Source organism: Acomys minous (assembly GCF_964271855.1).
Source record: "Acomys minous genome assembly, chromosome: 1".
In the NCBI taxonomy this organism is placed as follows: Eukaryota; Metazoa; Chordata; class Mammalia; order Rodentia; family Muridae; genus Acomys; species Acomys minous.
This window is the reverse complement of record NC_140483.1, coordinates 61,940,995-61,968,495: the sequence shown is the minus strand read 5'-3', so window position 1 is coordinate 61,968,495 and position 27,501 is coordinate 61,940,995. Positions and strand designations below refer to the sequence as shown.

Here is a 27,501-nt window from a genome sequence, read left to right as displayed (position 1 = left end):
GGCGTAACAGTAGCATGCAGTTCATAGGCCTGGCCTTCCCGTCTGGAAGTGACTGCACACTGCCTTAGCTCTCTCCTCTGCTAGTTTTGTAGTGTAGGAAATAGTGAGAACTTGCCCAGCATCGTGGCGCACGCCTTTAACCCCAGCACTCACGAGGCAGAGGCAGGTGGATCTACGTGGAAAGGAGAAAGGAAGGAAGGAAGGAAGGAAGGAAGGAAAGAAGGAGGAAAACTCATAAAAACACAGGAGGGCTAGAGTTGTTGTAACCCACAAGCGCAGTCCACATACAGCTCACCTCCGCCTGTGGTAGGAGGGCATTCTTAATGTTCAGCCGTGTGAAACTACAGCTGAATTTGAACTTGGGGCAACTACTTTTCAAATGTTTCCTAGGCACTAAGCCTGAGGAGATTGACTATTTCTACAGAATAGCTCCTTCGGTCTTCACAACAGCTCCATGACACAAGCGTCGGTGTTGGCCCCATTTTGCCTGTGTTACTTTAGATAAGGTTCTAGACTATAAATGAGCCTCAAGAAGCCATACACTGAGGCAGTTGCCAAGGCTACCAAATGAGGAAGTGGTAGCATCGGAACTTGAATCCGACTGCACCACCACTGCTGTCAATCATTTCATTGCCCCAGCCTTTGGCCAGTAATCAATGGGGGTAGGGGGGTGGAGGCGGGGCAGTGTCAAACTGAGGTTAATTCATTGCTCAAACTCCCTCCTGATCCTTCCACACTGGCTAATTAATAATGATCAGAAAACTACATGCTGAGTTTATGTGGGTCCAATATTTCATTATTCTTGCTGTTTTCCCCCATTAAACATGCCCAGAGCTGGGGTGAGATATAATACCCTTGTTAGATGCTGCCCTTTGAAGACCAGACATGAGCCCATACAATATGGCCAGTTTTCCCTGGAAGAGTTACACCTTAGCATTTGGATGGTTTCTTCCACGCAGTTTTTGTATGTGTGTGTATGTGTATGTGTATGTGTGCAGACACAGAGGCTGATAGGTGTATGATATCACACCTCCCCTGTATATGAATCCTGGGTTGAATCACCACTAGACAGTAAAGCAATCGATTAAAGTGACTGAGGCTGAGGTAACCATTGGTGAAGTGCTTGCCACCCCAGCATGAAGACCAGAGTTTGAGCCCCCCAAGCCCCCCACCTAAAACACTGCATGTAATGGTACTCACGTCTAATCCCAGCACTGGGGAGGGGGAGCCAGTGGACCCCTGGAGCTCACTGGCCAGCCTGCCTAGCCAAAGCAGAGAAACCTTGTCACCAAAAGCAATGTGGAGAACAACTGAGGAAGACTCCCAAGGTGACCTTTGACCTCCACACACATGTGCACACATACATGTGCATATATACATACATACATTCATGATAGAAGTGAGTGAAACTGAGCAAGCCCAGGAATGACTAAAGGGATCGCTGTTGACTTACTCAGGCTTAAGCCAATTCCCTTTTCCTTTTAAAACAGAGAAAAATATCCCAGTGACTGTGTCAGGGTGTCCCAATCCTTGCCGTGAACAAAACGCGTGCTCCTCTATCTGATCTTCCTTGTCATAGCTTTAATGTTGGAGCATGCGATCCTGCTGTTTTGAAGCGCTCATTGGTGGAGGCAGAGGTGTGGGCGTGGAGATGTGAGTCAGCTGGAATAATCCTTGTTGGACTCTGGGCTTCTGGAGAGCCGACGTAAGCCCATACAGTACAGCCAGTTTCCCCTGGAAGAATTGACCCTTCGCACTTGAACGGTTTCTTTCACCCAATTTTTGTATGTGTATATATGTGCATACACATGCATGCAGGTGTCTACACACATGTGAATCTGTGCTAGGGCAGGAGGAGGACAGCAGGTGTCCTGCCTTATCCCCTTGAGACAGGAATCTGTGATAGAAACAGGAGCCACACAGGAGGCCAGAGAGCCCCAGCATCTTCCCGTTTCCACCCCTAACAGTACTGGAGTTATAGAAACACGTGACCACACCCAGATTTTTACCTGGGTGCCTAGAATTCAAACTTAGGTCCCCATACTTATGGAGCAAGTGCTGTTACCCACCAGGCCTCTCCCTAGGCCTTGAGTGCTTTTTATGTCTTGGGTTTCTCCTTTTGGTGATAAAGAAATGTATTGGATTGGAGTGGAAATAATACAAACTCCTCAGAAAGAAAGGAGAGAGAGAGATAGAGAAAACCTGGGAGAAGGAAGAAAAAGTGGGGGGGGGGTTGGAGGAGGGGGTTTGGGGGCACCATAAGTAGACATAGTGATGGACCAAGAGAAAACGCAAGCTGGCATGGGTGAGGTGTGTGGCAAGGCTGCAAATCGGCAGAAGCTTCTGGTTGGAGATGGGAGTTTTCTCTACCTAGACTGTTGTCACTCAGCTCTTAGATGTGCCGTGTGACCATACATGTGCTGCATACATGACATCACTCCTCGATGTCACAGGTAATGAGGATACAGGAACCAAGGGGAAAATTGCTTACTGACAGCCGGTAGAAAACATTTTTTTTCCCCAATGTCTCAAAGTCATGCATCATCCCATGTCACCTTAATTAGCGTGATAGGAAAACACATTGCTAAGAAAAGGTGTGGTGTTTGCTTAAGCATCCTTGGAAGATGGTAAGTGAGGCTTGGGAGAGTTAGCCCAGAGTGTTCATCACTTCATCTGTGTATGCAAATGGTGTGTGTGTGTGTGTGTATGTGTGTGTATGTGTATACGTACATGAATGTGGAAGTCAAACAAAAAACTTCAGGTATGCATCCTCACCTTCGATGTTGTTTACAACAGGGCTGCTATTGTTTACCTTTGCCTACCCCCAGCTTGCTGGCCTGCAAGGTCCAAAGGATTCTCCCATCTCTGCCTCCCGTCTCACTGTAGGAGCCTGGGATTACAGATTATGCTCCTGTGCCAGCCAAGCTCTGTGTGGGCTCTGGGGAGCTGAGTTCAGGGTCTGATGCTTGCCCAGCAAACACTCATTTACCCACTGAACCACCTCCCCAGCTCCCTGAGTGTTGGTTTGATATGTTCTGAGATATTCTGGACCCAGGAGGGTATAAAAGTTGGTGCAAATTATTATTCAGATGTAATTAAGCTTAGGTCACATCCAGGTTCATCAAGTAATAGCCTCTAACCCTTTAATTCGTAGGTTCATATGGTCTGAGCTGAAGGAAATAATCACCACCCTCCCCCCAAGAGTGTCTGCTTATGTGCCCGAGCGTTTGCTGCTTCTGTTTCTTCCAGAGCTGTTTAGGACAGTGCAGAACCGAGGAGGGTTTCATTGCTTCTTGGCAGACCCTGATTGTCAGAGGTCGATAAAAGCCGTGGGCTCCAACAGCTCTCCTTAAACCTGCCAGGACCCTGTCTGTGTCTGCTAGCTCTCCTTAAACCTGCCAGGACCCTGTCCGTGTCGGCTAGCATTTTCTTCTCAGCACTGAAAAGAGATGGCATGACGGGTGCCCTCCTGTGTTCCCAGATTGTTAAGATCAGATCTGGGCCCTGGCAGCCCTACCGTGCTAGGTTCAGCCATCTTTCTCAACAGCTCAGCTACAGAGACCAACGATAGTGAGGAATAAAGGAGAGTTATTCCTCGTGGCCACATTGGGGAGAGAAACAAAGAAAAGAGGTCGAGTGACTCCCAGGCCCGTCTCTGGAGTCCTGACAGGACACTTAGGTTTAAACAGAGGACTAAGCAGTCTTGCTTGGTCAAGATGTGGGTCAGCCCATCACTGACCCATCACTGCCTCTGCTCCAGTCTCCAGTCCAGTGTGGGGCTCAGGAGAAATTCCAGCTCCCCAGGGTTAATTATTTCTATGTCTGTTCGCCAAACAGAGGGGCTCAGACGTCTCCTTACATGAAAACACAAGGAACCCTAGCATCCTACACCCAACCCCACTCCCACTAGGCACGCAACAACACCCTGGGTGTCCCCTTGTCACTTGATGTATACCGCTAGAGCCATTTCAGACTTGGCTTTTCCATGCGGACAGGGAGAACCAGGATTAGACCCTGCCTAGTGACGGCCACACACAGCACGCACCTGCTATACACAGACTGTTGCATTTTTGGACCCACTGACCCATGGTGTCTCATCCCTTTGTCCTAGCAGCTCTCTGCTGCTGTGGACTTTCTAAAGACCTTTAGCTTGTTTCTGCTGCCATCTACCGTCCATCTAGGGAAACTGGAGGTTTGCTAGCTGGGGAATTGCAGACTCCAAATCCTACTCCCACAGAGGGAAAAAACAAAACCTGCCAGCTACTGCTGTCCCCAGTGAAAACACTATCATAAAAACCTGTGTTTACTGACCTCCCAAGTTTGAAAGCAGTTTCATTTGAACTGTAATCAAACCGCCAAGTGACCTTTCTGTCCCTGGGCCCCAGAGTCCCTGAAAGGGCCTGTTGTTCCCAGCTTGAGTGAAGAAACCTTCTGTTTAGTTAAGCAAGTGGTTTTCCAGTTATGTCTCCTGCTGAGTGACAGAAAGACGATTGTGGGGTCTTGGGTTTTATTGTTGGCTTTCGTTTCATACTCCCAGCCTTCCTGCCCCCTCTGTCCCCAACACTTCTTTACTTTCGTATCAGAAAAAGAGATGGGAACAAGGCAAGGCTTTTCTCAGGCTCTTACAATTCTGCATCTCGTGGTGCAAGCCTCTTTGCTTTGTTCTAAGCCACCAGCCTCGAGATCTAAGCCCCTTGCAGGCTGTCAGAGGCATCCACAGAGGCAGACCACAGGAGCTGAGAGGCAGTCGTGACTGATATGCTCATGCGTTGTGTTTTCCTGTCTTACAGCTGTTTGTTGGTCTTGGATTCCCTTATGAAGGTCCAGCTCCCCTGGAGGCCATTGCAAATGGATGTGCTTTCCTGAACCCCAAGTTCAACCCTCCCAAAAGCAGCAAAAACACAGACTTCTTCATCGGCAAGCCAACACTGAGAGAGGTGAGTGGGTTGGGATTTTTTGGGTTTTATTATTATTATTATTATTATTATTATTATTATTATTATTATTACTATTACTATTATTATTATTGTCATGTGTGTGTGTCTGCATGTGTACATGTGCGCACACATGGAGGAATGCACACATGTGTGGGCATGCATGTGGAGGCCAGGGTTGAAGAGTGGGGGTTTTCTCCATCACTCTCCACTTTCTCCACTAAGCCAGGGTCTCCCGCTGAACTCAGCGCTCTCTGATTTGGCTACCCTAGCATGCCAGCTTGCCTCCACCTCCTAGGCTCCGTGATTGAGGGCAGGCTGCCATGCCCGCCCTGCATCTTTGACATGTGCTGGGGAGTCACACTCAGGTCCTCATGCTTGCACAGAAAGCTCCTGTCCTCCGAGCCAACTCTCCAGCCCCCACCATAGCACAACTCTGTTTTTAATGACCGTGGGTGTTCTAGTCGCAGCGGACAGCTGGAGTGAGGAGGCCACTGGGAACACTTGCTTGCCTCACCATTGCATGTGGTGAAGATGAAACTGTGGCCAGTGACTATTCAGAGCTGGAGAGACGGCTTAGTCAATAATAAAGTGTTTGCTGTACACGTTAAATCCTCAGAACTCTGTAAAAAGCCAGGCGTGTTAGCATACTCTTAAAATCTCAGCACCGAGGAGGCAGAGACAAGCAGATTCCCTGGGATTCACTGGCTGGCCAGCCTAGAACAACACCCAAGCTTGACCTGTGTCGCGCATGCACGCATTCACAAATACATACATGCACACACACACACACACACACACACACACACACACACACACACACACACGCTCAGACCCTAGAGACAAGACATCATAGTTGATGAACGGAATGTGCCTGGGCTTTTAGGCCGTCCTCAGCCCACCCACCATCCTGACAAGCTGCGCCCTCACTGCTCGAGCCTTGTCCTGTTCGCCTTTGCAGATGTTCTAGAAAGCCACAATGGGTGATGAATCACCATGGAGGATGGCTGGGATTCATCTGGGGTGATAAATAGAAGTCAGTTACAGCTCAGAGTGGGTGATCAGTGTGGCAAAGGCAAGGAGGCTTCTGTATCTGGCCAGGCACAGGTGTGTGCAAGAAACCGTGAGATTGGCTTGTTGCTTCTGGACAGTTAGTGACTCTCCTGACTGCTCATGCACAGGGACATTAAAGCTGGGTCCCTTGGGGCCTTTGGCTGGGGAAGCACAGTGTTGGAAAATTCCTCCTGTGACATAGCAGCAACTGTCTCTGGAACATTCATTTTTCAATTCTGTTGCTTTTTTTTTTTTTAAACACTCTGGGTCAGTTTCCTGAACTTGTACCTCAAATAGTCAGTCAAATACAGCTCTTCCCTCCTGATCTGCCCTTTGGAAGTCTTCAGGAAATGTCTATTTAGATCCCTTGCCTGTTCTCAAGTGGGGCTTCTTGCTAGTGAGTAGTAGCTGTTCCTTAGATATTTAGGGTATTAACCCTCTCTCAGACTCAATATGCAAGTGTTTTCTCTTACTTTATTATGTTGGTGACTCTCTTGATGTCACCTTTAAAAGTTGGAGCTGTGGAAATGACTTCAGCAGGTACAAGCAGGAGGACCTGAGTTCAGTACCTAAAACACATATTTAAAACAAAAAAACCAAAAACCCCTAGGCATGGGATGGGAGCACTCGTAATCCTAGACCTGTGGGGAAGGTGACATGGGCATCCTGAGGCTTGCTGGCCAGCCAGCCTAGCTCTCCTGGCTTCTTCCAGGCTAGGGAGAGACACAGTTTTAAAGGACAAGAGGGATGGCCCCTGAGGAGCAATCTGAGGTTGATTTCTGGCCTCCATGTGCAGGAATACACATGTGCACAAGCATCTACACACACGCAAGCACACACACACACACACAGAGGACACTATTGAATGATGTCACATGACAGGGCTCTCCGATCAGCCAATGCATTGTCCTCTGCCACTTGCCATCATGTCATTTACAGAAGAGGCTGGGGAGTGTAGCTTTTAGTCATTTTTTTAAAAAATAGGAGACAGTTGAAGGTGATTTGGGCTAACAGAGTTAGAAGAGAAGACAGTTGGTGACAGGTGGGCCAGGAGAAGCTGAGCTGAGCCAGAGACGATATTGTTAGACAGTTAGGAGAAGAACCCACAAACTGGTGAAGAAAAAAAAATGACTAAAAGCTACAGGAGAGGGCAGAAGGAAGAAGAGACCTTGGAGCACCCACGTGGGTGTCAGTGGCTCCACGTGACCTCATCCAGATGACTCCCTAAGCCCAGTGTCCCCCACAGGAGGCAGAGATCCCGCTGCGAGTGGGCAGAAGCTGAGCCCACTCAGCTCGCCGCCACACTGTGGGAGTTGAGCAGTGTGCTCCCCGTTTTCTAGGAGCCCCTTATCTGGTCTGGAAGCATGAGAGTGCAGCTGCACCATCAACATAACACGTAGACATCTGAGTGGGTTGGGGACGTGGCTGAGGGGGTAGAGTGCTTGCCTGGCATGCAGAAGCCCTGGTCTCCATCTCCAGGACCACAATATAGCAAGTTCAAGGCCAGCCTGAAATATATGAGACCAGAGTAAAAAGCTAAGTGGATGAAAGAGGGGAAATGTTCAAAGAGATCCTGCTCAGCGTTAACTGAAAGGGGCTGGGGTGGGCTTTAAAGAGTAAAGAGGATCTGGAAAAAAAAAAGGAACTTGTAGTTGGATGAGCAAGGGAGACCCAAGGTTAATTTGCCTCATATAGGAGAGTAACATCTAACAGCTTTGGCGGGAGTCGTGACCTTGATCTCATGGCAAAGAGGGCTGTATGCACTGCCTTCACAGCTCTCGAAGGCATCCATGTCCATTGAACCAGATGCTTTTAATTGGAATAGAGCTGCCAACAAGTATGCAGATTTCTGAGTCCAAAACCTCCAGGGCAGCGGGTTCTCAACCTGTGGGTCACGATCCCACGGGGGTTAAATTAGCAAAATCACAGTTATGAAGTAGCCAAGAGATAACGTTATGGTTGGGGGAGGGGAGTCACCACAGCATGAGGTTCATGGCATTAGGGGTGCTCGGTGGCTAAAGCACTCGCTGCTCTTGCCGCTCGAGGACTGGGGTTTGGTTCCCAGCACCCACATCTAAGCGGCTCAGCTCATAAACACCTATACCTCAAGTTCTAGGGGTTCAGTGCCTTCTCTTGCCTCTTCGAGTATCAGGCATGTACTCAGAACACATACACGCATGCAGGCATTTACATATACACACTAAACAAATAAATGAACAGTTTTAAAAATTCAGGCGTGGTGGCAATGTCGCCAGCATGGGGAGGCAGGGACAGGATCCCTGGGCCTTAGTAGGCAGGGAATTGACAAGTTTCTGGTTTACTGAAGGGCCCAGTCTCAAAAAAAAAAAAAAAAAAAAAAAAAAAAAAAAGCAGAGAGAGAGCAAGCAAGAACCCTGACATGCTGACACAAATACGCATGCACAGAGAGACAAACCTTAGAAATGATCTCCCTTACCTCTGCACGTGGACAAACTCTAACCCAAGGTCACACGGTACTGTTCTATCTTTGTACCCATTGGACTCTGCTAAACTACCCTTCATACACAAATATTGATCCAGGTCTGTTATCTCTATTTCACTTCGACTTACTTAACTTGAAGAAAATAGGAAAGCATTTCTAAAGGCGAATTTAACTTTGCTTTTATTTTTGCATCAGACCAAGCTTTCAGAGCATATTGCCTGAACTCAGAGGAGGGAAGAAAGTGCCAGAAAACCTGCTTCATTGTGCTTCAGTATAAATTAGATTTTTATCTTCATGCTGGGGCACATATTAACAGGTTCCTGTAAGGGGAGCTCGGAGTCTCCTTGGTTCTATAAGCAGTTCTGAGGTCGCCTCTTGTCTCTCCAAAGGCGCTGCATGTCCGGAGTATGCCCCAGTAAATCTACTACAAATCCACACTCTCGTAGCTGAGATCAGCTGGTCCTCAGTAAATTAACAAGGAGGAACACAGAGTTCTCAGAGGGCTAATGAATCAAGAACACCTCACTCGTAAAATTAAGTAACCCTCGGCAAATGCAAACGAATAAAACAGTAATGGCTTAGCATTGTCTGCTAAGTGCTTAGAGCTGCCTTGTAAATAAGTGGGCGCCTTATAAGAGGGCAGGGGAAGGGGCCTGGACCACTATGTAAACAACTTGATAGTGATGTTGATGCCAGTTGAAATTTTAGCAGTAGATGGAATAATTAGCTTGTTCCCTTGGCCACGATGCAGAAATGATGTGACAGTCTACTCAGCCTCCCAAAAGGTCCAACATGACATAATAAAATGCAGCCCTTGGAGATAAATAGTTATAGATATAGCTAGATAGATATATAGATATGTAAATTTTAAGAGGGATTTTTAAGACTTGTTCTTTTTTTTTTTCTTAAGAATTTGGTGGTGTCCTTCTCCAAGATGCTTTCTCTTTTGCTCAAGGATACATAATTGGAACTGGAAGACAGTTAGGTTGCTATGGAAGGTTTGGAGGACTTGAGTTCAGTCCTCAGAACCCAGGTATAAGGCTGGCTGTGTGGTGTGTGCACTTGGAATCTCAGTGCTGTGGAGGCAGAGACAAGGGCCTGAGACTCTCTAGCCAGCCTAGGTCGATCTATGGATTTGTAGTCAGTGAGAGACCCTGTCTCAAACAAAAGAAAAAGAAAGAAAGAAAGAAAGAAAGAAAGAAAGAAAGAAAGAAAGAAAGAAAGAAAAGAAAGAAAGAAAGAACAAAAAACCAAATGGTTGACAGAGTTCTTGAGGAATGACACCATGACACCTGAGGCTGACTTTGGGCCTCCACACAAATACACACACCATACACAACATATTCACATAAAGCTGTTCAGTTGCTGAAGGAGCTAGGCTTGAACTTGGCTTTGCTGTTTACTGGTTATTATAATAAATAATATATGTGTTAGTGATTGATTACTCTGATGTCTGGCCCAACCTAAGACCTTGTGGATGGGTATTGAATCGAAATATTTTATACATTTTTTTAAAATTAATAAATAAAGGTTTCCACCACTCTGTGGGCCTGCAAAGTCTCCAGCACTGACCACAGAGCCTCTTTGGGGCTCTGACAGGAGAGGAGCATGCGCAGAAACCAAGAAAGGCTGCAGCCTCAGCGCTGCAAGGTTTTGTAATTTCCTGGAGGCTTTCCCAGCAGCCTGTGATGCTAGCTTCCTGCCCCAGACAGGGCTTGCAGTGACTGATGTGCCGAGGTACCAAGGACAGTGGTGAAGAGATGGCTGGTGCTAATTAGCTTTGTAGTTCTCCAAGTGTCTACGGATTTGTGGAGTCTGGACAAAAAAAGAAAAACAAGAGAGCCAGGCTGGCCTCAAAAGAAAAAAAAAAAGTCAGTACTAGCAACAGCAGCTCCTGTAACAGATACGTTAGAATGCATGTCTGGCTGGAGAGATCCGTCAGTGGATGAGAGCACTTGCTGGGTGTAGGTCCTCAGCATACAAGCCGTGCACTGCCTCCCCTCCGGTGCCTGTAACAGCAGTGTGGGGTAGTGGGGAGCAGCAGATCGCCGGGGCTCTCCAGCCTGCCCATCTAGCTCAAATCAGTGAGCTCAGGTTCAGTGAGACAGAGCGACACAGCCAGACACCGACATCTTCTGCTGGCCTTGGCGTGTGCACAGGAACATGCACCTGCACACACAGACATATAGACACATACAGGAAATTAACGAGTAAATAAGCGTGTAAACTCAGAAGCAAATAGTAAATATTTCCTCTCCAGAAATGCAATCTGTAAATAATAGAACTTGCCGGTGTAGATCCTTTTTTTTAAATTTCTAATATATATAAAAGAAATATAAAAAGAATCCCCAGGGAAATAATAGTTATTTCATTCAGCATTATGTACCAAGAATTACAGTAGAAGATGGATGTCTGGTTCCACCTTAACAAGTGCACGTTTCTATTTAAAAGGAATAAAACATTCAGCCAAATACTCTCAGCCTTGTTTTCTTATGTTTGACATTATGAAATGGGAGCTGAGTTCAGTCTGTGTACATAACACACATGTACACACAGCTGTCACTACTGTGACATCTGCCCACGGAGGCAGGTTTTACCGGAGGATGATGCCCAGCGTGACATTGAAGTTGCTGTGACATTTCTTTTTCTGAAATGGTGACCGTTAATTGATGAAGTCTCAAATAAGCCATCAGAAGGCCACTGCGCCTGCCCAGCATGCTCGAGGCCCTGGGTTCCATCCCCAGCACTGCCTAAACTTGCCATCCCCGCACTCTAGACGTAGAGGAAGGAAGGTCGGAAGTTCAAGGTCATCTTCATCTGTGTAGTGAGTTGGAAGCTGCAGCCTGGACTGCATGAGGTATTGACTTCTTTTGAAAACACATTTCTTGATATATACGGGGGACATTGTAATCACACGCCTGTACAGTTCAGTGAGCACTCTCAGATGGTCTCAAGGAATTCTGTCCCATGGGTCCACATGAAATCCCAGCAAATTGAAAGCTGTCTGGGCTGGTGATGTACTAGGTGGTAAAAAAAAAACATGCTTAATCAGGGCCCTGTGCTCAATCTCTGATAGATAGATAGATAGATAGATAGATAGATAGATAGATAGATAGATAGATAGATGATACAGATTAGTAGATTGATTTCCTTGGGAAATCATGTCTTTCCTGTGCACAATTATCCTGATGTTATTCTCTGTCTCTGATCCTCATGTGAAATGTTTCCACAACAGTACTGCCTTAAAGAGGAGTGAGGAGATGAGAGCAAGGATGGACCTCTGACAAGCTCAGAGTAGCTGAGATACACGCTTGGTTTCTTGCGGCGCGGGGGATGGGGAGGGGGTGTTGCAAGGCCTTATATAGCCCAGACTGGCTTCAAACACATGTAGGTAAGGATGTGACCCAACTTCTCATCCTCCTGCCGTTACCTCCTGAGTGCTGGGATTACAGGCAAGCACCACCACACCCACTTTTATACAGTTCCAGAGTAGAACCCCAGCCTCTGTGACTGGGTCAGGCACTCTACCAACTCCCCAGTCTCCTTTAGTATGGTTGATGTTGTTGTTGTTGTTGTTTGGTTGGTTGGTTTTTGTTTTGTTTTGGGTTTGTTTGGGGGGGTTGTTGCTTGGGGGGGCACACTTATGTTGGGGGGGTGGGAGTGCGCATGTGCCACACCACACTGTGGGGGCTACAGGAGAGCTTGTGGGACTCCATCTTCTCCTTCCACCATGTGGGGATTAGCTCAGCTCGGTAGTCCTGAGGGCAAGTGCCCTTACCTACAGAGCCATCCTGTCTCAACCTTTGGGAAGGACTCTCTTTCTTGTAAGTTGTCCTAATAAGCTTTATGTTCTAGGGCGGGAGAGACGGCTCGGTGGTTAAGAACACGTTCTGCCCTCATGAAAACCAACTGCCTGCACTGCAGCTTCCAGGGGCTCTTACAACCTTTCCTGGTTTTTGTAGGCAACTGCGTGTGCACATGTGTCTGTCTACACACGTAGATGCACACATGCACAGAAATCTTAAAACTCCATTTCATATCCCGGTGTTGGCTGTGATTATTTCTGAAGCCTTTTAAAACCTTCTGAGGTCTTCTGATGCCTCAACTTCTGTTGTCACCCCTGTGTGCACTATTACTCATGCCCCGGTGACTTTCCAGCCTCTTCTTTTCTTTTCTTTTTTCTTTCTTTCTTTCTTTCTTTTCTTTTCTTTTCTTTTTTTTTTTTTTCTGTTTTTCTTTTTTTTAAACTGGGCTTAGCTGTGTATTCCTGAGGTGGCCTGGAATTTGTGATTTCCTGTGTCTGCCTGCCAAGTCAAGAAATCATAGGCATGTACCACCGTGCCTGGCGTTCAGCTTTGATCGTTATTGTGACTTCCTGTGCTTACCTGTCTCTCCTAGTCAGGAGACTGGGCAGATACTGAATTTATGGAGGAGGCTTTAGCTGAGAATAAGTCATGCCTAAGAGCCCAAGGTCAGACTACCTGTGCTTCTCATCGTTGGGAACTGGCTAAAGGCATCTTAAAGAAGGGTTCCTTTGGCTCAGATTTCAGGGGTGCGGTCTGTCCTGGGAGGGAGGGCATAGCAGCTGAAGCAGGAAGCAGAGAAATGAAGGCTGGTGCTCAGCTTGCTGCTTTCTCCTTTTCACTCAGTCTGTACCTTGGCCTATAGGATGGCGCTGCCCACAATTGGGTGGAGCTTCCACCTTAACTAACAAACTCTAGAAGTTCCCTCACAGGCATGCCCAGAGGTTAGATCCTGTTGGTCTGACGGTCCAAATTTACTGCCACACAAAGCTGCAGGCCCCGCTTAGTGATAGGGCGCCTACTCCCACCTGTCACAACCTCTTTGTTATGACACTGCGTTATTTCCAAACGGGCTTTGTAAGTTCAAGACATCACTTTTTTTTTTTAAGCTGTCCTTAGGAGGTTCTGTTTGCTTCAGGGAGGATGCAAACACTTCATCTATTGCTGTAGTTGTGTCTGACACACAAAGACAGAATGCTTAGTCGAGCCCAGAGCTTTCTTTATCTGAGCGGCCCTGCATGTGTGAAACTAGGATGTGACGTGTCTTCTGTCTTCCAGCTGACCTCCCAGCACCCTTATGCGGAAGTCTTCATCGGCCGGCCACACGTCTGGACTGTGGATCTCAACAATCGAGAGGAAGTAGAAGATGCCGTGAAAGCCATCTTGAACCAGAAGGTTGCTGATTTTTTTTTCCCTTCCTGCCTGCATTTGACCTGTGTCCCAGGCAGAGTGTTGCAGTCCCTTGCTCTCAGTAAACAAGAGTCTGCCTGCGTTCGTTGGACCAAAGCAAAGCCTGCAGCCAGAGCATCTGGCCTAAGGATTTCACAGAGGCTATACGAGATACAAAACAGCTAGTGGCAGACGTGGCTTCGGGTCTCTTATAGGCCCTGCTGACAGGCCTTGTGGGCTCATAGGTCCCAGGCATGAAGAGAGTGGCTTAACTCATACTTGCTCACATGATCTAATCCTATCCTTGGAGAGATCTGAAAAAAAAAAATGGATTACTTACCTTACTTAAAAGGGCAAAGGTTGTAAAGCAGGGAGATTCTGTTTTGTTTGTGTGTGTGTGTGTGTGTGTGTGTGTGTGTGTGTGTGTGTGTGTGTGTGTGTGTGTACACATGTTCCTGTGAGCATGGATGTGTTACACATGTGTCCCCATGCATATGTCTTCTCTACTGCTCCCTATTTTGTTCTTTTTCTTGAGACATGGTCTTCCACTAAACCTCCAGCTCGTTGCTTCGGCCTGGCAGGCTGGCCAGTGAGCTCTGGGGACCCACCTGTTTCCGCCTCTAGCGTGAGGATGGCAGACACGCCCCACTCCACCTGGTTTTCACGTGGGTGGTCCAGATCTGAACTGAGCTGTCTCCTCAGTCATGTAGTGTTCTACAGCGTACACTGCTTTTTTTTTTTTTCTTTCCTACCTAAACTTTAGAAGTAGGATCTTGTTAAAGGAATAGCTCTAGAGTTTCCTGATCAGTTCGGTGAGCATTGAGTAAGCACCTGTGTGAAAAAAAGACACCCTCCATGGCATTCTGGGCAGACAAGGGGTTGATGACAGCCACCAGAGATGAGGATGCCTCCCCCTACCCCCATGGGAAGTCTACCGTCCTGTGGGAGTTTAGTCTACTGTTGAAACTCTTGTGGCGCAACCTCCCTGTTCTTCTTCTGTCGAGCGCCTTCCCCGTTGGTTGGAACCTGTTGGTGTAAGTGTGCTCTGAGGAGGCAGATAAGTGCAGGTTAGTCATGGTCCTTTGTCGCATCACCAGTACCATACCACTGGGCTCCATATGGATGGATTGCTGGTGACACTCTCTCAGATGTGATCTCTGCTTCTCATTCGGGCAGCACTGAAGACACTGGTGTCAGCGCGCCAGCCAGTGCTGTGTCGCAGAGTCCAGTGCTGTCTTTCCTATATCCTTCCCTCAGATGTCACAGCAACCATCAGAATGCCTTCTTCACTGTGACCTTCTGGGGGTTTCCTGTCCCTCTCCCCAGATACTGGAAGCTGCTGCCTAGAAACCACAAGGCCTTTGTGATGGTGTGAATCCCTTTGTGCCTCGCTTCACCAACTCCCAGCCCTGAGCTCCAGCTCCCTCTGTCTTTTCGTGTCATAGTTCACACTCCAGCCTAAGGATGCACCCCAGTTAGGATGCTTCTTTGCCACATACAAACCCTAGGTTCCACCCCTAGTGCCACGTCTGCTTCCAGCAGCCGGGAGGTAGAGACCTCACCTATAACAAGGCCACCAGCCTAGGCTATGTAACACATTGTCTCAAACAAAAATAGCTCAGGCCACCCCAGCCCTCTGGCTGAGTTCCCTTTGGCACTCCCATCCCTTTGCTTTTGTAGCCTGCGTTCTTTGGATGCATTCTCACCTCACCTACTACTGCAGACCAGCCGTTTCTCTGTGCTCTTCTCAGAGCAGTGACCATGTATTCATCAGATGCTTGCTAATCCCTGCACCCCATCTAGCCCTGGGGTACAGGTCTATATATGACTGTATGGTCCCCAACCATAGTCTATACCCGACATCTGTACCTGCTAGCAAGTGATAACAGTCACCTTTCTGAAGGCCTGGTATGTGCTTTACACTACCCAAGCAGTTTCCCACCATATTCCCTCTCCAGCTTAAGAGAGGTAGGTTTCCTTGCCACTTCCTTCACACATCAAGTATTTGAGACTTGGGTGAAGTAGATCGTCCAGGGTCCTGAAAGCAGCACAGTAAGGCCTGAGCCCTGTCTTTCCAGTGCCAGGTCTGTAGTTTGTAACACCTGCCAAGGCTCTGGTGTGGGCACCTGTGTGAGTCACTAGAGATCCAGTAAGTGCCTCATGTCCTGAGTCCCCTCTCACGGTGCTCCATTGTTTCCGCAGATTGAACCGTATATGCCCTATGAGTTCACGTGCGAAGGCATGCTGCAGAGAATCAACGCTTTTATCGAGAAACAGGTAAGGCCCAGCAGAAGCGTCTGCCTTCGCTGGCTTCCACGCACTGCTTCCTGGCTCTCACTTGGTGCATGTCTGTGGTGATTTGCCTGCTTTGGAAAACTTCAGGTGGCTCCATAGTGACTGGTTGTGCTTAAATGTTGCAGTGTCCTGGTCACCCAATGGTACCAGTCTTCCCTGGGGGTATGCTCTTTGTATGGATACTTAGAGTAAGGCGATTGAGCGGTCAAGATGGGGTCTTCCCTGACCACTGAGCAGATTCAAAACATCTTGAGGACTCAGGAAGGATGAGGAACAGACAAGTGGCTCTCAGTCGTGCCTTCATTTCTTACGCCATGGCCTCTGCCCTGCCCCTCACCCCCACCCCAAAAGCAAGGATTAGGGTCTAGAAAGATAGCCCCAGTCCGTGACAGGCTTGCCTCGCAAGTGTGAGGACCTACCTCAGCTTGATTCCCAGAAACTGCATCTAGAAAGCCAGGCATGGAAACACACGCTCATAATCTCTGTGCTAGGATGGGGAGGCCCCTGGGATTCACCAGCCAGCCAGCCTATCCCAGTTGGTGAGCTCCAGGCTGGAAAGAGACTATCTCCAAAAAAACAAGGTGGACAGAGCCTGGGGAATCACATCTGACATTGTCTTCTGGCCTCCACGTGCGTACACGTTTATGCATCCACAGACATGTGAATATTCACACACACACACAAAAGCAGCACCTGTAAACATGGTAGGACCCTTTAGTGATTTTCAAATGGGGCCCCCTTTCAAATGAAACCCTCTGTGAGACCTGGGCGTGTGCTCTCAGAGGTGATGGGCACGGCCATCGCTCTGCTCCTTTAGGATGTGTTTAACTCCCTGGGCTTCAAAAGCAACCCGGACCCAGAAATAGATAAAACCAGATCCCCTGTGGGTAGGGGAAGCTGAACTTCTTGCCCAGCCCAGAAATACGGGATTCCTTTTATAGGGCAAAACAGAATATTTAAGGGTGATGAAGGGCTCTTTGGACCATGGGGGTAAGAACTATAGCGCTGAAAATAGAAACAGGATGGTAGAAACATAAATCTAGACTGACAGCCCAGAGGCAATGCAAAGGAAGTCGGCGGTTCAGGGAAGCTGCAGCTCAGGAGCCTGGGCTTTGGGGCACAGCATCTGATTAACTGGGCTGTGGGCAGAAGAGGCAGGCAACAGGAGATGGGTACGTTGACATGCCTGTGTGCGTGCAGGTACACATGCACATGTTTGCAAGTGTGTGTGTATATGTGAGCGTAGGTGCATACTCGTGTGTTGAGGTGCACATGGTGTATGTAACCTTACACATAGAGGCAAGGATGTCCTTGCCTCAGGTGTCGTTCCTTAAGTGCTGGTCACCCTAGGGTCTCTCCCTGGTCTGCAGTTCACCAAGTAGGCTAGGCTGGCTGTCCAGTGAGCTCCAGCTATACCTGTGTCCATAAGCCCAGTGCTGGGATTACAAGCTCTGGCCACAAAGTCCAGCCATGTGAACCCCGGGTCCACATGCTTGCACGACAGACACTGTAGCAACGGAATCATCCTCACAGCCCAGCCACCTGGATCCAGCTCTCAGTACCATGAGTTTGTGTTTCTAGGAGTTGAACATTTCTTAGGAGGATAATGGGGTTTCCTTCACAGTGCCCCTGTGAGCATCACATGAACCAGTACCCAGAAAGTACTGAGCACGGGGCCTGACGCAATACTTAGGAGGAGTGAGCTAGCCAGCACTGTTTCCCACCCCATGCTCTATTGTGATAGATTGTAATAATTACAAGAGCTCAGCTCTTGTTATCTCATCCCGTCTTCACAGGACACCGAAAGGACAATGCTGTCCTAACTCTGGTACAGTTCTTTGCCAGCGCACACATCCAGGACACCGTCCAACCCATCCATGGGTTCCCATCCCAAGGGTTTGGTTTCCCATATCAATCAAGATCCCAGAGTTCTAAATGGAAAATAACCAACTCAGTACAAGAAAATATTTTTGCACGAGGAAGAAGGCGTAGTCTCCTCATGTTGCCTGCAGTGGAGTGCTCTCATGTTCTGCTTTAGTTTCCGCTGTCAGTCTCCTGCCATGTCTAATTAAGCTCCACCACAGGTGTACAGTCCAGGAGGCCAAGCAGTATGTGTATAGGTTTGGCTCTCTGCAGGCATCCACCGCTGGTCCTTTCATCCTGCGAAGATGCAGGGTGTGTCAGCTGCTCTTCTCATCGCAGTGACAAAATACCTGACTAGAATGACTTAATGAAGGACGGTTTTATTCTGGCTCACGGCTCAAGGGTGCAGTTTGTCGTGGTGGCGTGGGTAGGCATGGTGGCGTGAGCGTGAGGTAGCTGGTCACACTCTGTCCATGGTCAGGAAACAGAGATGAGTGCTGGTCCTCAGCTCACTCTCTCCCTTGTATTCAGTCCAGGGCCCCAGGTCATGGGGAGGTGATGCTCACGTTTAGGGAGGGCCTTTTCACGTCAGTTAATCTAGAAACTGTCTCCCAGCCATGGCCAGTCGCTTGTCTTCTAGCTGAGTCTAGATCCTGCCTCGATGACAGTAGTAACCATCATGGGGTGTGTGTGTGTGTGTGTTGGGTGGAGGGGGGGGGAGGTCTGTATACTCTCTCAGGCCACTCAGTAAGGTCCGGGATGTATCTAGAGTTAACTGCATAATGAGCACTGAGACACAGTCACGGGGCATACAGGTGGAGTCAGGATTGATTGCAGACTAGATGTAAAGCCAGGTCAGCTCCATGCATTTGCCAGGACCTCAGAGGCAGATGTCCTATGGCTTGGCTTCCCTGGTGCTAGGATTGCAAACATGTGCTTTTTCAGGTGGGTTCTGGTGATCGAACTTAAATCCTCATGCTCACAAGGCATGTCCTGGGTGAACCATCTCTGGGTATTTCTTCTAAGACATCCTCCTAATTCCTCATACCTGAGCCATAACGGGGCCTATTTTTGGTTTATGTCAGGAGCTATTTCTAAGATAAATATGCCCTCGACATATGATAGAGTCCTAGACCCCTCTGGATCAGTTAAGGTCTCCTCTTAGCTGCAGGCCCCGGATCTTAGAGTTTAGAGCGTTCGTTACATTTTTACAGTTTGCAGAGTGTCTTCAAAGAACAGCTGGGACAGAGAGTGGGTGCTCCTGGTGGAATTGGGAAGCTTGTGGCTTGGAGGAGAATGTCCCCACACTGGGAGCCACACTCACTAGCTGGGGCTCAGCTTCCGGAGTCCTCTATGTGGGCTGCACAGAGCATGGGTGCTTTTGTCCAGATTTCTTTCAAGATTGCCCCCCCAACACCACACATACCCACACACATTGCCAACGGGAACCAGGGGAACTTAAATCGACAGCTTTTAAGATCACACCAAACTTTAGGGTACAGTTTAAGAGTCGCAGCTGGGAGTCTACCTCATGCCCAGCCATCCAGGGTGCTGGCCTTCTCCCAGTGGGAGAAAGCTGGGTCTGAAACCGTGCTTGCTCTTCCTTAGCGCCCTGCCCCGCTGCACTAAAACTTGTCGTGGCTTACCATCCCTGATGGAAGACCGACCCTGGCTGGAAGGGAGCTAGCACCAAAGTAAAAATCCCCCGTGATAAAAGATCAGTCGTGACCATTCTCTGTCCAAGTGTCCAGGCTTGTGACATTGCCCATCCTGCATTGTTTGGGGAAGTCACCGATTTGCCTCCAGGAGAAAGAAAGTGGTCAGAGAAGAGAAACACGTCCTTTTCTGCTTTCTTCTAAAGGTCTTCTGAACACACAGGGTGTGGCCAGGGCAGTGGCTCATTTGGCAAAGGCTCCTGCTTGCCAAACCTGACAACCTAGTTTGATTCCCCACGACCCAGCTGGTAGAAGGAGAGGACAGACTTCCACAAGTTGCCCTCTGACCTCCACACATGTACTGTGGCACGTGTGCCCACCAACGCATCACCAAATGTACACTAGATAAAACTAAAAGTGTGTTTAAACCCAGTGTAGTGAGTCAGTTCGTGTGGCTGTTTGGTTTGAACCAGCACAGCATCTCATGTATCCCAGGCTGGCCTTGAACTTGTTATGTGGACAAGAGTGACCTTAAACTTCTGGTCCCCCTGTGCTTCCACAAATGCTGGCATTGCAGGTGTGTGCCTCCATGCTCCTTTTCTGCAGGGCTAGGATGTGCATGCTTGACAGGATCTCAATCGGCTCAGTCCAGCCCTGCAGAGTGGTTGGTAAGAGCTGTTCGGTCACATGCAAAGCGCCAGACATTGGCCTTGGCTCTTCACACACATGTACACATGTAGGGGTGGGGGGCTTGGGGGTGGAGCAGAGAAAGAGAGCATTGCTTTGATTGACATCCGTGTTGGTGGACTCTTGATTTGTAGTCATCGTGTGACAGTTTTGGAATAGCCAAACACACTGAGAAGCATGCGCACGCGTGGCAGAGCGGAATGCAGATCGTGTGTGTGCCCCAAGTGAGCGTGTTTGCCAGACTGACAATGGCTGCTTATCCCTCCTTCTGGCTACAGAGATGCCTCATTGGCTTGGAATCGCCTCTTTTTATACTTTACTCCTATAAAGCCTCCAGGAGGCCAAAATCATTCAGCCCCATTCAGTGCTCTTCACCGAGCACCCGTTAGCTGCTGAACGCCATGTTCTCGGTAAGCCGCAAACTCCTGGGCAGCCTGTAGAGCCCAGCCCGGAAGTCCGTGCCTCCTGACAGCCTTCTCTGATTGCAGCTGCCACCACTCTTCCTTGCTCTGCCTGTCCAGCCTCCAGGTGTCCTTCACCCTGTGCACAGGTGTCTTGTTCGCTGCTCTGAAGGAGTGCCGCCCTTTACTGCTGGACTGTGCGCTAAGCCTCTAAAGCCAGGTGTGGCCCTTCGTGTTCCTGGTTTTGGTGCCTTGCATGAGGCTGAGATGGTCATTTGTAAAGCTGTGGATGGGCACACACTTTCCTGTCTCTTAGCAAGGATCTGTAGAATGAGTGAATATGTAAGCGAATAAGTCAGCAGAGGGGCAGTGAGGGGGATAGCGTTGCTGGTAGCCTGGGCTTTGGTGAATGAAAGAAAAGATGTCCCTCTAGCCTCCTGATCACACGCTGACCACTGTGCCTGGGGGTGAGAGGAGGCGGGGACCCAGCACTTCCATCCCCATTGTGTCCTGCATGCATCTGGCACAAGAGGTGCAGCACAGATGCGCTGATATGACCCAGTGAGTCAACCCCACTGCAGCACTGTTTCCCTCGCCAGCCTTCTTACCGGTCACCTCCCTTTTGTCTCTCCGAACTGCACAGCAATGAAAAGCAGGTGGCACTGTCCCCACTTCCTATATGGGTCAGGTGGAGTGAGCGTGTAAGTCATCCATGAAGTCCCCCGCTGGGGACCAGCCCCCTCTGCCATGCTTTCTCTGACAACTGGGGCTCCCTCTGAGCAGCTGTTCCCTTCAGGCTGTCCGGATGATTCTGTAAGCTTTTAAGACCTGGCTGCTATCTTTACTCTTCCTGGACCTTCTGGCCCCTAGAGCAGACTTGTGAGGGGAGGATGCCAGACCATCATGATGGCCGGGGACAGGGTACCTGCACACACTTTCTGTTCAATGCGTGCTAGGCATGTGTATTGGAGGGCCCTGGAGAAGATGGCTGCTGTCACATCAGCTCCACCGTGCCACCCCAAGGGCCACCCTCACTGTCTGAACTTTGCAGCGACTCCCACCCCCCCCCCCCCCGCTCCAGAGTAGATGTAGGATGACCACTCATCCGTGAAGCCCAGCTCCTCCACATACCTCCCGTGACCTGGCTGAAAGTTGCCCTGGGGGACACTACTCTCCCAAGGAACCTAAAGGAAGTCAGTGAGCACCTGCTCTCTGCCATCTCTCTGCTGAGCTCCTTTCTTCACCCTGCTAGCTGCACGCCTGCGCAAACAAGCAGGGAGCCACACGAGACAGTGGCCTGCGCCCAGAGCCAGTGTTCATGGCATCAGGCTTTAGATCTGACCCATCTGTTATCTCTTTTTTCTAACTTCAAATTTAACTGTATAGGAGGAGAAGCATGAACGAGGAAGGAAACTTTGTCATTGCTCGGAAACTCCCAGGTGCGCATAGGAGCAGGGATGGTCAGAGGAGAGGGGCAGAGGTTGTAAAAGCCAGAACTCTGAGCCTGGTGTAATAGGCTGGTCCGGCCCCCTGTAGCCCTAGCACACAGCCAAGAGGATGAACTTCCAATGGGGGATGCTTTTCTTCAGCTCGGTTTAAGGTTCCTGTCCACAACTGGACCCCGTTGCTGTGGGTTTGGGGTGAAGCCGTACATCATGGCTGAGCATGTCTCAAAGCAAAACTGCTCAGCTAGGGGACTCGGAAAAGAGCCAGGATCTAAGTGCACCGGCTGCTCTTGAAGAAGATCCAAGTTCAGTTCCCAAAGCTTACAACTCTATTGAATCCAGTGCCCTCTTCTGGGCCCCACAAGTATACACACACGTGCATGCACACACACACACACCACACACACACACACACACACACACACACACACACACACATACACTTCTCTCTCTCTCTCTCTCTCTCTCTCTCTCTCTCTCTCACACACACACACACACACACACACACACACACACACACTCGCACACACACACGAGTAAACCTTAAAAAACAAAACTGGTTAGCTCATGGCTGGGAAGACAGGAGGGGACTTCTCAAAGACAAGCTCCCAATGTCCCGAAGACGCTAACCTCCCAAAGGTTCCAACATCTCCCAGGAGTGGGTGCCTCATTGGGAGCCTTTAAGGCCACTAAAGATCAAACTGTGGCACCCCAGGGTTGGGCCTCACCAAATTCAAGAGGCAGAGGAATTCTCAAGCGCCTTCTGGTCCAGGTGTCCTTATGGATTACCTGTTGTGACGGTTTTCTAATCCTGAACTACAGTCACCATGGAAACACACCTCCAGCGTGTGCATTGGCAAGGGTATTTTCCAGAAAGCTTTGCTGAAGAGGGAAGAGCCATCCTAAATACATAGGCAGCACTGGGTGAGAGGGAGACCGCTAACTGAGCGCAAGCATTCTTCTCTCTCAGCCTCCTGACTGAGCACAGAGCAACTAGCTGCCTCGCCCACCATGATGACTGCACCATCAGGCTGAGCCAGACACGAACCCTTCCTCACTTACATTGCTTCTGTCAGCGATTTTCTCACAGCATGGAGAAAAGTAGAGTAATTGATACATCTCTCCTGCCGGCTAGCCACCTAGGAGGCTTCGTGTATGCCGAATTGAAGCCCTCTCATTACTCTTTTTTTTTGTTTTGTTTTGTTTTTCGAGACAGGGTTTCTTTGTGTATCCTTGGCTGTCCTAGACTCGCTTTGTAGACCAGGCTGTCCTTGAACTCATAGCGATCCACCTGCCTTTGCCTCCCAAGTACTGGGATTAAAGGCATGCACCACCACCGCCCGGCTTCATTACAATTTTTGCAGACTGGACTATACCCATTTGCCCCCAAGGACTTAAGTAAAGGTGCTTGCATTAGCCAACAAGAGCACACTGTAAGCTTTCCAAATGCCTGCCTGTCTCTCAACTGCTGGTTCTATCTATGCCAGCTATCCTGATGGCTGGACAGCTGTCATATGCAAGCTTTCTACACACTGCAGTGGCAGAGAACAGTGGCCATTAGGGCAGACTGCACTTCCATTCAAGGAAGTGAGTCTGCACAGTCATGCTGTTGCCCTTAGCAACAGCATCCAATCCCACAGGACTGTGCTACCCATGGCTTAGTGCAGGCATGAACTGCATATAGTGTTGGGAGAATCCAGGACCAGATAGATCAGAGCTGGCGGGAATGACCCCAAAGATGGGAATGGGGAAATTGAGGGGGGGTTGTTTTGAGACAAAGCCTCTAGCCCGGGTTGGCCTCAAACTCATTTTATAGCTGAAGATGACACTGAACTTCTAATCCCCTGCTTCTGCCTCCCAAGTGCTGGGATTATAGACGTGTGTCTGCATACCTGATTTATCCAGTACAGGGGATAGAACCCAGAGCTTCATGCACACTGGAAAGTGCTCTTCCAAAGGAGACACATCCTCAGCCTGGAAACTGATATTTAAAGAGGTCATAGCGTGCCAAGGATGTGTGTTTCTTACCACTTTCTCAGCATGGTGCCTCCCTCCCATGGTTGGTTGCTGGGCTGAAGATGCCCCATTGTGTCCTTGGTCCCCTAGCTGATGATGGCTTTACTGTGTCATTTTAGGACTTCTGCCATGGCCAAGTGATGTGGCCTCCCCTGAGTGCCCTGCAAGTGAAGCTGGCAGAGCCCGGACAGTCCTGCAAACAGGTGTGCCAGGAGAACCAGCTCATCTGTGAGCCGTCTTTCTTTCAGCACCTCAACAAGGAAAAGGACTTGCTGAAGTAAGTGACAAAAGGGGAAGGGGAAAGGCAGGGCCTGCTCGCCCTCTGTGCTCCTGTCAGAGAGGCTTCAGGGAAACGATGTGGGAAGGGGGGAGCAGGTTGCAGCCCAGAGAGAGCTCACTTCTCACACATGCACCCACATGATGTGTGTATGACCTGGGCTTGTGTGATATATGTGTGTGTGTGTGTGCCTGATGTCTGTTTATATGATGCCTGCTTACATACATGTATTTATGTAAGTAAATTGTGGGTTTGCACATACATATACAGTGACGTGGGTGTGGAGGTGAAAGTACAGCTGCCACTGCTCCTCACCTTCCATCTTGTTTGGAACAGTCTTTGTTTTCTCCAGGGCTGGCCAGTGAGCTTCCAGGGGATGTCCTGTGTGTGCCTCCCATCTCACAGTAGGAGGGCTGGGATTAGAGGCGTCCACTGCCACGCTCAGCAGCACATGGGTCCAGGCCAGTAACTTCTTCAGGGTTCTCGTCTACAGAATAAGAGCATTCCTGAGTGCACTAAGTTCTGTCTTTGCTGTGTCAAACTTCTCCTAACCCAGCTTGGAATGACCTTTATTCTGTGTTGGCTGCTTGGAGTACCCTCTGAAGGACCTGGGAGCCTGTATTTGTCACCTGTGGTGTTGCTATGACAGGAAAGTATGGCTGGCCGTTTGAGGGTCCAGTCTATCATGGTGGTTATGACATGGTGGCAGGAGGGTGAGGCAGCTGCTCACACCGCATCCCCAGGAGAAGCAGAGAGAGATGAGTGCTGTGCTCCGATCACTTTCTCCTTTGTATTCAGACTAGAGTCCAGTCTGTAGAATAGACCCACTCAGCGTTAGGGTGGGTCCTCCTGCTTCAGTTACTCCAGTCCAGGAACTCCCTCAGGACTAGCAGATGTGCACAGATGTCTCCTGGGTGAGTCCAGATCCTGACTACCAATATTAACTGTTGCAAACATTAACTCTAGCTGGCTACAAACTCACAGTTAGACTGCTAAGTGCTCTGGCAACACTGGTTTTTGTTTTTTGGTTTTGGGTTTTTGGTTTGGGTTTTTTGTTTGTTTGTTTGTTTGTTTGTTTTTGGTTTTGGAGACAGGGTTTCTCTGTGTAGCCTTGGCTGTCCTAGACTTACTTTATAGACCAGGCTGGCCTCGAACTCACAGAGCTCTGCCTGCCTCTGCCTCCCAAGTGCTGGGATTAAAGTCTTGCGCCACCACATCTGGTGCAACACTGATTCTCATAAGTAAGTTTATATAGTCCTACCTTGTAACAGAGACCTTGAGAGATTCGTCCAGAGTCACACAGCTCCTATGAGACCAAGTTCAAACTTAAGCAGAGATCTCCCTGGCACCCTCTATAGCATGTTCTTGGAACCTACCTCAGGAGCAACTGGTTTCCGTCAGCCCAAAGGCCTTTCTTGTTCTGGGCAGACAGGATAAATGGGCACTGGTTGCAGGGCTTAGTGCAGGCCACAAGAGACGGAGGCAAGTACCAGCCACGTACAGTGACACACGCCTGTGATCCTGGCACTCTGGGAGGCAGAGGCAGGTGTACCTCTGTGAGTTCGAGGCCAGCCTGGTCTTCAAAGTGAGTCCAGAACAGCCAAGGCTGCACAGAAAAACCCTGTCTCAAAAAACAAACCAACAACAACAACAAAAGACCAGTACCAGCTGAGTGTGGTCAAACATACTATGATACCAGCACTGAGGCAGCAGAAACAGGAGAATCAGGAGTTCACAGCCATCTTTGCTAAGCTTGAGGACAGCCTGAGCTACATGAGAGAGACCCTGCAGGGCGGGGAGAGGGGGGAGAGCACAAATGCTTAGTGGGTCTCTCACTTGTACTTGCCAGTCATGTGAGGATCTGACCTTGAGTCCCAGAAGGTATGTGACAAAGCTGGGCACGGCAGCATATGTATGTAATCCCAGTGCGGGGAGACAGAGCCAAGACCCTAAGTGCTCACTGGCCAGCCTAGCCATGTAGGTGAGGTCCCAGCCAGTGACAAGCCCTCTCTCAAAAGAACGCCTCCACACATATGGGAGCATGGGGGGCGGGGGAGACAGACACAGAGGGGAGGGGAGAGAACTGAACTGAACAAGCAAAAAGGCCAGTATCTGTGGGGATACAAGTCTTTAGAAACATAGACACATTTTCTTGTCCTCTGGTCTTTCTTTCTTTCTTCCTTCTTCCTCTCTTCTTTTCTCCTCCTCCTCTTTATTCTCTTTATCTTTCTCCTCTCTTCTTTTCCTCTATTTCTATTTTAAGGCAAAGTCTCATGTAGCCCAGGCTGGCCTTGAACTCACTAAGTAGTTGATGATGGCTGTGAACTCCCGGACCCTGCTGCCTCCGCTTTCCACATGCTGGAAAACAGGCATGACCCACCATGCCACCTCTTCTTTGCTGTTCTCTTTTGCTTTGTTTTTAAGGCGATGTCTCACTCTGTACCACAGGCTGACCTAGAACTTACTATGTAGCCCCGCTTGACCCTGAACTCAACTGGGATTGCAAGAGTGAGCCACCATTCCCAGCTAAATTCTATGTACACCTAAAACTACTTCAGTAATACCTTGCTTCGCTGTGGTCTTCTTGCTCCTCAGAAGTGGCCACTGCTTGCACATTAGAGTGTAGCCCTGGTTGTGTGTGTGTGTCGTCTATGTGTGTCTGTGTATGTCTGCATGTGTGTATATGTACATGAAGGCAAGCGATTAACCTCAGGTGCCATCCTCCTTGCTTTCGGAGACAGGTTCTGCCATTTTCCTGGGACTCACCAACTGAGTTAGGCTAGCTGACTATCAAGTCCTAGGGATCTAGCCGGGTGTGGTGGCGCACGCCTTTAATCCCAGCACTCGGGAGGCAAAGGCAGGTGGATCTCTGAGTTCGAGGCCAGCCCGGTCTACAAAGTGAGTCCAGGAGAGCCAGGACTACACAGAGAAAAACCCTTGTCTCAGGAGAGAGAAAAAAAGCCCTAGGGATCTGCCTATCCCCAGCTCCCCAGCGGGTGCATCACACATGCATGCCACCATACTGGCGTTTTTTTGTTTTCCGTGGCTTCTCGGCATGGTACCATGTCCCCAGCCGCTCCTTTGTCTTTCACATACACCATGTTCCTCCTCCTCCTCCTCTGTGACCTGCCTCCTCCAAGAAAGCTCTCACGATTGGGGACACATTTCTTCTCCATTGTTTTTTCAGCAGCTGCACAGAGTCCCAAAGCACGGAGTGCTTGC

General features: G+C 49.2%; 1 protein-coding gene across 2 annotated transcripts in view; it reads left to right on the top strand.

The window, feature by feature from the left end:
* MGAT5 (alpha-1,6-mannosylglycoprotein 6-beta-N-acetylglucosaminyltransferase) overlaps positions 1 to 27,501 on the top strand; it is a 280,628-nt gene that overhangs the window by 246,971 nt on the left and 6,156 nt on the right. For both annotated transcript variants that reach the window (XM_084785708.1, XM_084785707.1), the window contains exons 14-17: positions 4,791 to 4,937; positions 13,530 to 13,646; positions 15,843 to 15,917; positions 24,122 to 24,279. In XM_084785708.1, the coding sequence (XP_084641834.1) occupies positions 4,791 to 4,937; positions 13,530 to 13,646; positions 15,843 to 15,917; positions 24,122 to 24,279 (497 nt within the window). The remainder of the gene's footprint in view (positions 1 to 4,790; positions 4,938 to 13,529; positions 13,647 to 15,842; positions 15,918 to 24,121; positions 24,280 to 27,501) is intronic.